At 23.2% G+C, this 11403-nt stretch overlaps 1 protein-coding gene and 1 pseudogene across 1 annotated transcript; one reads left to right on the forward strand and one right to left on the reverse strand.

The window, feature by feature from the left end:
* Positions 1–1450: 1450 nt before the first annotated feature.
* Positions 1451–2134, reverse strand: LOC112597606 (annotated as a pseudogene).
* A 42-nt stretch (positions 2135–2176) lies between these two features.
* Positions 2177–6779, forward strand: LOC112597607 (peptidyl-prolyl cis-trans isomerase D). The gene is made up of 9 exons (XM_025343718.1): positions 2177–2376; positions 2827–2931; positions 3034–3171; positions 3751–3857; positions 4823–5014; positions 5565–5696; positions 5762–5880; positions 5969–6104; positions 6518–6779. The coding sequence occupies exons 2-9, from the start codon at positions 2859–2861 to the stop codon at positions 6737–6739; spliced, it is 1119 nt and encodes a 372-aa protein (XP_025199503.1). The 5' UTR covers positions 2177–2376; positions 2827–2858; the 3' UTR covers positions 6740–6779.
* Positions 6780–11403: the final 4624 nt, after the last annotated feature.

The raw sequence follows: 11403 nt of genomic DNA on the forward strand, positions 1-11403 counted from the left end.
AACAAGTATCCATGTTATATTGCAAATTTAAAGTTCATGAAATATATTAATTTTAAATAGAGATATTAGTTTATACTGTCGTATAGCCCAATTAACTGAGCATAATTTAGTTTAGAGGTAAGTATGATATATGTAACTTATATTAAACATTACCTATGGGCTATGATACAAGATTGAAATTATAACAGAACTGATTATAGTAAATAACTTAATAAATATTATACTGCGCTATAATTTTATTGTATTTGATTGTATGGTAGAGAGGACGTCATACCTGATATACTGTCCATGTCTTACAAGTACGTGATGTACCAATATAGACATACAGTAGTTCAAGTTTTATGTTGTTAGCTTTAGAGTGAATTGACTATTAATCATACTTAAAGTTTAGAATATTATTTATGTCTTCTAAATTTTAAAACAAATCATGAGTGTATGAATTAATAATATTATAAATATAATCATATAAAAATTAAAATATTGTGAAAAACCAATAAGATAATACAGATAATGTAATAATAAAAGAGTTTAACAAATCATTAAATCCAATATTGGAACGATTGAAAACAAATAAAAGATATATTGGCTACTTATAGGACAATAAATAGAGGTGGACACTCGCATAATTTAAGAATTATTGCAACCTTGAAATATTATTTATCATATAAAATAAAAATTGTGGTTAAGTTTTAAATCTTTAAAAAAAAGTTTTTGTACTTAACCTTCAATGTATTGATTATTTGAAGAGTTTACAACGCTAAGGTTTCAATGATACTCATAATTTATCAATTTAAAATGTCTTCAATTTATAAGATATCTTAATGAATAAATTATTTAAAAACAAATTAATTGTTTTAAAATAGTTATATTTCAGATAAATAGTCATAAAATATACCAAGAAATATTATTAATTAGTATATAGTTCATACATTTATAAACATACACATTACAAACATTTTATATTACTAAACACTACAATCGCTTCCTTTACATAAAAAACTAACATCAATAGCAATAATTAGTAATATTTATCACAGGAGCAATTAATTTTCATACAAGTAATAAATGTTCAGTAAAATATTGGTTTATTCTTAATTGCTATACAAATATATATATTCATTAAGTTTTTATTTTTTAGTTTATATTATGCATGAAAAAAAAAAAGTTGCATTATATAATATTTATTGAACAGTACAAATAATGAATAGTTTTTTGTTGTTTAATGAATATTTGCACACATCAGACTATGTATACTTATCTTTTATGTTGTAATAGTTACTTAATTGACTTGCAAAATTGGAACAAAAATTATGAAATATATTTAAGTACTACTAGTACTTAATTGAATAAGTCCAAGCAAAATTAAATATTATAAACCTATTTAATATTCACATTTAAATTAGAATGATAGCATAATTTCACTTAAAATATTCATATTTAAATTAAATAAATAGATATAAAATAAAAATATGGATATTTTAAATCTAAAATTATGAAGTAGTGGACAAAATATTAGTACATTAATTTATAGATAAGTTATTTTTCTTCGCACCATTCATTTTCTTTGCGTACTTGTTCCTCCTCGGCAGCTGAGAAATCATTTTTAATATTGAATGTTTTCCTTATCTCCTCAGGAGTTTTTCCTTTAATCATATTAGCAACAGTCTTACATGTAACGTCCAATAAGCCTTTGATGTCCAAATAGTTGGCAGCCAATATGAGTTCAAATAATGTACCCTGATCCACTTTCAGAAAATCTGCATCCCAGCTAGATATATCATCGGTACGCTTCTCGCGTCCTTCGTCGTCTTCAGTTGCAGGTGGGTCGTCCTTGTGGTAGGTTGCCCATTGGATAACTTTCTTCAATATTCCAGCGTTCACGTTTGGCAATGGCACAATTTCTTCGTCTTCTTCTTCTAAGCCCAAGTCCTCAACCATAGTTTTGATAGTAACCGATGCTTTAGCGATCTCAAAATCTACTTGAAACACTTCACCATCCGAACTTTGCAATTTGATCATCGGCATCTTGATGCAAATGAGTGTTTCTCGGATGACTAAGTAAAATTTACTAATTACTTTTATTTAATATGTATTATGTTGTAATATTTGTAAATTGTAAGCTGTTAAAAAATAAAAGTTAGAATGTTAGATATAAATATAATACAATATTATGTATAAAAATTATGAATCAAGGATCAACAATATTTTTATCTTATCCAGATGACAGATTGGAAAACAAAAACATTCGATCAATTGGTGTTCTTGCTTAATGTCGTTATCCGGTATACCACTGAAATTGTTGATTCACACCTGTGGTGGTGGTCTATACACGGTTTACAATATACTCCATAGACTATTCCGATTCCAAACATTCCAGTAAGTTGTTTTCAGATGATAATGTGATATATTATTGATAAGATATAGCTATTAAGGTTTTTTTTTTATCTTTGTATGATAACATTGATGAATAGTGCATTATTTAAAAACAAATTTTAATAGGCCTTTCATTTTTTATGATTATTTTTTTATTTTGTAATTTTTACTTTTACAGTATTAATTAATAGACATTAGTTAAGATTTAGTTATTATAACTGAGAATATTAGAAAATTAATTAATGTCATTTAAAATTATTAATTTCAAAACAATTTCTCTAAACTTATCATTTCATTCAGTATTATTTAAATAAAATACCCACTAATTATAGTACTATGTAATACGTCTGAAAATATAGAGGATCAACTAAATATTTTATCTTACAAACTGTTGTAACTATAAATTGCTTAATTTATAGTAGATTTATAGATATAATTTTGAATTCATTCTAGTGATACATAATTAGCTATTTTATTCCTTAACTATGGATAATAGTAGTAGTGTTACTGCTGGAAACTCGGTAGTTTTTTTGGATATCGAAATTGCCCAAGAAAAAAGTGAGTAAAATACTAAAATGTAGAGTTAAATAATACCACACCTTTGCAATGTTTCCAGATAATCAAATAAATTTACTGAATTGTTCATTTTTATTTTTACAGTTGGACGTATTGTCATTGAATTGTTTAATAATATAGTACCTAAGACTGCTAACAATTTTAGAGCTCTTTGTACTGGTGAAAGAGGTATTGGTTTATCAGGAAAGCCATTACATTTAAAAGGGTCACTATTCCATCGAGGTATTATTAATTATAATATAGTATTTAAAATAAAAAACCTATATAAGTACTTAATAATTTGACATATAGCATAATAGCAATAATAATCAATATTCATATACCAGTTGATTTCTATTAAAAAAGGTCTTTACTTTAAGTTATTAATATACAATATATCTAATAAATAACTGTAATAAGTTTATACAAAATAAAAATATAGATGTTTTATTCTATTTTCTTTACCCTTAACCTTGTGAATTAATTTTAAAATTTGTTAAAGTTTCTAAACAATTTATTCATACATTATATGTGTATAAACAGTACTGTAGATATATTTGGAGACTTAAAAATGTTTGAGTTGCCACAAATTGAACAATAATATGATATTCTGACACTTATTATTTTTTATCACCACTCACGAGAATATAAATTGGCAAAATATATTAGACATTGGCTATATATATTTTTTTAGTTAAATATTAAAATTGAGTAATTTTTATTAAAAATTAATTTTACTGTAAAAAAAAAAAATAAATAAATAATTATGTAGTCTGATTTAAATAACTAACAGAATTATGACACTTTTTTTTATAATTATAGCTGTTCCTGAATTTATGGTCCAGGGTGGTGACATTACTGCTGGTAATGGATCAGGCGGTGAAAGTATATATGGTTTATATTTTGAGGACGAAAACTTTAAATTGCTGGTAAATTACATTGATACTAAGTAATATAGATATAGCTGACTTTATCGGATTTGATTTTTTTTCATAGTTTGGTATAATTTTGATTACTCTAAAAAAATATGCTAAGTCATAAACCCATAAATATCCAACCTCTAATAATCCATTCAATCACAAAAATTTCAAAAATAATAATTTTTTGGTTTTTGTTTTTTATAAAACAAATTAAAAATTAATAAATTTTTATGTAACAATAAAGTTTTCAATAAAATGTAAAAAAAATTATAATATCTAATATAATAATAAACACATAGTAATTTCTAAAGTTTTATTTTTAAATTACCTAGCGAACGCAACTTTGTGGTCTGATACCACATGCATCACTAAACATTAATTTGAGACATTTTTGATATATAATACCAATCTCAACAATATTATTGATACACTAACTTTTAAGTAGTTGTTGAATCTGTCTCCAGTTTTTTATGTTAACATTAAAAATTTGTAAATTTAAATAAATAAGTGGAAAATCATAAAATTAATCATTGAAATTGTATTTATATTATACATTTCCACTGAAACAAAATGTAAAACAATAGAAAGATAAATTAATTTGAACTCAGAAAAAGTAGGGATAATGCAGTTGGTATAATTTAAATGTATTTTACCCATAAAAAAAATCTAGAATATATTTTGTCTTTAGTTAAAGTTAGACATGTACTAAAACTAGTTAATTTGGAAAATTAAGAAGTACTATAGGACTTATAAAATACTTTTGTTTTATTTATAACTTTAGAATGTATGATTTTATTTCTTATAGTGATTTTACTTGATTGAAAATATTAAACTATTAAATTTAATTTTTAATTTTTAACTATAATTTAACTGTTTATTGTAATATTTCACTACATAAATATAAACTTCTCAATATTATAATAAAATATTTTATTTTTTATGTAATAAATTTAATATATTACTTTTCATTCTAGCATGAAGAACCTGGAGTCTTGAGTATGGCAAACACAGGCCATCCAAATACTAATAACTCCCAGTTTTTCATCACGACTGCTCCGTGCTCACATTTGGATGGTAAGAATGTTGTTTTTGGAAAAGTGAAAAAAGGATTTTGTGTAGTTCAAACAATTTCTACCACAGCTACTAATAATGATATCCCTATTAATGTAAGTAAAATAATACTAATATTTAGTGAGTTCAGCAGTTTGGTTTTGTCTATGTAAAATAATATATTTTTTAAATTAAAATTATGTATTTTTTTTTTTTTTTTAATATGAAAAAATTATCCTATAGACTAGTATTTGATCATTTATGCTGGAAAGTAATTAGTGAAGCTTAATAATAGAATTCAATATTTACCAATCTTAAAAATTCCACGTATAGACTAATATTTAATAAAATAGTAAAATACATTTTTATGAAAAAGATTTTAAATTTAAAAATCCGTATAAGCTACAAGATTTTCTAGAAGAAAAATTTGGTATAAAACTAATATTTAGTAGTTAAATATTGATTTGAAGCTAAGTTATCTTAGTATTTCTGTATTTTGTTAGTTACTGCACATATTATTTCTTAAATGTTCTATATTGAACAAATATGTATTATTCTCCAATGTCTTCTTTAAAAGTTTTGCTGTATTTCTTTATCTGAAGATTGGAAACCCTAATTATAATTAAAAGTATTTTGTATTTATTAATCATATTTTTATGATTTTAGTCTTGTATAATCACAGATTGTGGTGAGCTATCAACTGATAGTAGTACTTGGAATATTAATGAAAATGATGCAACCAATGATGTTTTTCCCCCTTTTCCTGAAGATTGGACTGTTCAGCCAGTTGATCTTGATGTAATTACTTAATATTTTACTCTAAATATTTTTGCTTATTAAAATTTGATTATTTCTTTTTCAAGATAATACAAATTTGTGATGTTCTAAATAAAATCAAAGAATCGGGAAACTATTTTTTTAGTTGCAAAAGTTATTCAAGTGCTAGACGAAAATATGACAAAGTGTTACGATATTTTGAATGGTAAGTATTTTTAATATTTTATAGTATTTATCATTATTTCGATATAATGTATTTCATTATATTAGATTAATAGATTCATATTTTACAGGTATAAAAGTTATCATAAAAATTCTACAATGGATTTAAATATGCTGAAAATTATACAAACAAATACATTATTAAATTTATCCACTGTTCATTTGAAAGAAAAAAATTACAAAATTGCAATTGAATTATTAGAACAAGTAAATATTATAAAAAAAACTATTTATGGCTGTGGTTTTCAATCTTTTTAACAATGTGGCACACTTCATTACCTAAAAAGTTTTTGCAGTACACTAGTCCTGTATAGACTGATGATTTAGCCTATCTTTATGTTTGATATTCATTAGTTTTTACCGAATATGAATAATAATACTTATGAATACATAAAATATTATAAAATTATTGAATAGATTTATTGTGGCACACTTCAATGGCACTCACAGCACAATGGTTGAAAACCACTGATTTATGGACTATATTAATTGTATATTATAATTTAAAACTGGTGGGAAAAAATTAATAAGTCCAACTAAACAAAATCTCTTGTATCAAGCATTTATTGTAAAATATTATAATTAATGTTGAACTAATTGAAAGTTACTTTTTGTTATAGGTTCTGAACATAGATTGTAATAATGGAAAGGCTCTTTTTCGCATTGGTAAAGCATTTAGTTCACTCAATAATTATGAGAAAGCAATAAAATACTACAAACAAGCTTTAGAAATTTTTCCAGATGAAAAAAATATTTTAATTGAGTTAAAAAAAGTAAAACAAGCTCAAACGCAATATTTAGCTACAGAAAAAAAGCTTTACTCAAAAATGTTTTCATTTTAAGAAAATAGGTTTCAGAAAATAATATAATATAATTATACTACTAAGCAAATTACTCTTCATTGTTGATAAAGTAAAGATTGTTTAATTTTTGATAGAATAGAATTATTTTAAATTTGATATCAAATACTGTTAATTTTTTTATAATTTAAAAATAATATATTTTGTACTATTATTAAAATTCATGTTTAATTTTAAATTTTATTTCCTAAATACTCAAATAACAAACATTAAGATACAATTCAAAAAAATATACTATTATTCGCACACAAACAAATAAACGAATACTTACTATTTTATAAAGAAGTTTTTACAATTGAGATATAATTTTATTTTATATCTTTATATGTGAAAGAAAATTACTTTATTCCATTTTGTAAAAAAGTGCATTGTTCAATTTTTAATACATGATAAACATTTATTTATCTTTCAAGTTTTTTTCAAACAGTAAATTTGTACATTCTTAGCTTTTTTTCTTCTTTTTAATAATATCAGTTTTTAAAAACATACCACTAAATATACCACTTTCCATATTTTTCTATCCATTGTCAAGACTCACCAATTAATTCTCTACTTTATTTGTTTCATTTAAATTTTCTCTACAATTCTGGACTTTGACATGATGGTTTGAGTTCCTCATTATTTTAGATCCTGTTTTTCTTCTTAATTTCCGTTTGCTATTTGATTAACTTTATATAATATCTATATTTCTACTTATTTGCATGTAAATTTGGTAAATACATAAAATAAAATGTATATTAATAAAATAAACAATTTTGTTTGGATGTTCGGAAGGTAGTAAGACACCTCTTTAATTATTACATATTTGTTTCTTTTTTTTTGTAAAGGATATACAAAATTGCAGTCTTTTATTTTTTTGGAATCGTCTGCTTTTATCAATTCTTGATTATTTAGTGAACCTATTCAGCCAATCCAATCTATTTTTTTTCAATAGATATTTATATTCCTGGTACTTTATGGTTTTTAAATTTTTGTTTGTACCAGAATGTCTTTCATCATTGGTACTGGGGAATATGTAGTATTGTTAAATTTTTGATTATTAAATCTAAATGAATATTCAGTTTTTTTACTAATTAAAAGTTAATAAAAATATTCTCCTCACATGCTAGTTTTTTATTAATTTTTTTAAACCCTAATTGAAGTATATTAATGCATTTTCAGAGTATAAACAAATAAATAACTAGATTATAAATGAAATTACCTTTTAAAGATTAAAATTATTTTAGTTGATTTTTATAAAATTTAAATAAATATCAACTAAAAATATACAAGCACTTTTAAACTAATATAATTTATAATAACTATTACATTTCTATTTTTTGTTGCCAGTTAAAATATTAAAGTATTTAATATTTGTATATCATTGGTATTTTTTTTATTCCATTCAAGACTGAATTTTATTATTAAGATATATTTAAATTATATTTACGTGTATTATTTAAATGTATATAATTTTTAAATTATTATTTTTTGTTTACTAGTATAAGATTTAATATTTTTTAATTCCATTTTTTGTTTTTAATTATAGTCAAGTAAGTTCTCAATAATTAATACGACAGTTGTTATTATTTATATTATTTAATGCGACTTTAATTATTTAATATAAATGTATACTTTTTTTTTTAAACTTTCATAATATGAACAGGCATTATAAACAAAATTATAGTTTTTAGTTCCTGAAGTCTACTATTATTGCTCAACACAAAATATTCAAGTAAATATTTTAAATTTGTATTACTCTTAGATAAGGTATTAGTTAATTGAAACTTTAATCTGTTATTATTAATAAAAATATACTTGTTTGTCTTTTTATATTTGTATTTATAAGTTCTACTTTTGTAAAATCCTGGAATAGTATGCTATTTTTAAGAATTTCTCAGAATTAATTATTAATACATTGACTAACTAATAAATAGTAATATAAATATTACCCAAAAGGCTGGGCCTTTTGTGTTTTAGTGATTAGATACTAATTTATTACTATTTACTAACGAATAAGAATATCTACAGATTCCACTAGTTAATAATTAGGTACAAGTGGAAAATTGCGAATTTATAAATATTGTACCTATTTCTCTGCTTATGAATTTTAATTTTTTTTTTTAGTTAGAGGTACTTTAAAAAGTATATAATTATATACTATACTATTAAATATAATATGAATACTTCTTACACATTACATTGCATAAAAAGAGAGCTGGAAAGTATCAGCAAGATAACGATTAAAAATATAAACCATGCAAATATACCGATAAATGGTTATTTTTGTTTACTGAAACATGGCTTGAAAACGTATATGAATGATGAAATGTTAAATTGTTAAAATATGTTTAAAAATTAGTAAAATATTTAAAAATATATAATTGTATCAAAATATTTAATAAAAATGATTTAAATTGTATCTTATCAAATTTTAAATAACTTGTTTTAGAAAAAAATTTTACAGATTAATCCGTCCCCAACTTATTATACTTAAAATAATTTTTTATTACAAATAAGAAAACATTGTATAATATTGACGTAATTATTTTTTCTGTAACTATTTGTGTTATTATGTTACAATACACAATATTATATAATATGAACGCATAAAAATACGTCAGTTAAATATATAATTAGGTTTAAGTACCTAAGCTACACTATAGACATTTACGTGTAGTTCAATTCTAACTATATTTGTTATAAACGTGAATCTGTGTAAAAATAATATAATTATAAAAATACGATCATAACTGTTTATCTTATGGATGGATAAAAACAAAAACAAAAAACATGCAACTAAAGAGACTACCTACCAATCGGTAGGTTTGGATGAAAAAAGAAATAAACATATTCTGCAGTCTAACTTTAATAACAGAATAGCTCGATAGTCGATTATAATTCATATCTGTAAGTAAATTATAAATCGATTTTATTAGGAACAATAATAAATTAAATACAATATTGTGTATGTCTCGTGCGTGAACAAGTTATCGATCGGAACTACAACGTGAAAATTACGAAAATTGTTTACTGGATTTATTACAAATTATAAATGTAAATTATTTTCAGTTACCAAGGTCCAAGTTATCACCGATCTGAATAACATTTTAAACGTGATTTACCTGTATATAGCGTGTCGGTTATATGTCCAACACGATCGTTTAAAATTGAAATAGCGATACAGTTACTATTATTTAACAAAAATGTACCTGAACTTATTTAAGTCCGATGCTTTTCTCTCGGGGGCATAATTGCCTATATCTGGAACTGGAAATCAAACGATGGTACGTTATTAAGCTATTTTGGTAAAAGTGAAGGTGCAGATGAGTGATGGCGATGATTCAGTATCCGAGAATAATTTTCGAGTAGCAAATTCCAAAAATAATCCTCGCGGTTTCTTACTACAATTAGTCCAGCGCGGTACATGTGATAGAGAAAAAAGTTACCTATAGATAGACGATAGACTTGTATTTTAATTTTTAGACACGCCCTGACTTACTATTTTTACTTGTTAATTGTCATTATAGTATTCTGAAAAATTCTTTTTTTTTAAAAGTTATTTACAAATTTTTTATTTAAATACAATAATTTATGATTCCATTATAATACAAACGTTTTTTGCTTTAGGTATGTCCATATATTATATTGTCATCACTCATCACTCACCATAACAGTATAAATAGTGTGGTATAAATAAGGATTAACATGGTCAATTATTATTATATGTTTTACTCATATTTTCAAGTAAAAAGCAATATTTTAATAATTAAATAGAATATAAATATAAATTAATTTATTCACCGATGTTTGATTAAATCATTTATTTTTTAATTTGACAAATTCCCTAGTAATAATTTAATAGTCTTAATAAATAGCTCATAAATCATATTATTTTCTACAATTTACAAATAATATATTATAATTATAGGCAGAAATGTATTTTGGCAGTAGTTGGGGTGGCTAATTGCCCAGGGCACTTACCTTTTAGGGACGCCGAAAAAATATTAAAAATTAAATAATAATATATAATTATTTTTATTTTATATATAGATATATTATATACACTGTGTCTAGTAATTTTTAAATTATTTTTAACACATAGGTACTGTATTTTATCACGATATATTAAGAAATTAATGAAGCTATTTAATAATTAAGTACATTTTTAGTTTTTACAACGGGAAATTTTTTTGAAATTTGAATAGTCAATAGCAAAATAAAAGTAAAAGAAGGAACATTGAAATAGGGTGCCAAATTACTAAATAGGGTTTTAACTATTTTCATAAACGGGAATAGTTTTTACAAATAATTAATGTTCTCTTACTTTTACGATAAAAGCATCACTCGCTATAATATGAATTACCTATATTAATTGTATTATTGTTATTATTAATTAGTGTGAATTTACTAAATACTTTAACGTCTTTATCCGTAAAATAAATTAAATTATCATAAGTTCATCATGTTTTAATGTGAGATTTGAGATTGTGTAGGTAGGTACAGATTATTCAACAAAATCGATTTAAAACTTATTCTCCTATTTGTTTTTAAAAGTTTTATTATCATTATTGATTTTATGTTTTTTTACTTTTTAGTGGACATTTTTAAAAAACTGCAAAATAAGAAATTAATAAGACCAACGGCTAGCATGAAATGACGACAAC

The sequence above is a fragment of the Melanaphis sacchari genome, unplaced genomic scaffold (assembly GCF_002803265.2).
Source record: "Melanaphis sacchari strain LSU unplaced genomic scaffold, SCAv2.0 Contig42_pilon_pilon, whole genome shotgun sequence".
NCBI lineage: Eukaryota > Metazoa > Arthropoda > Insecta > Hemiptera > Aphididae > Melanaphis > Melanaphis sacchari.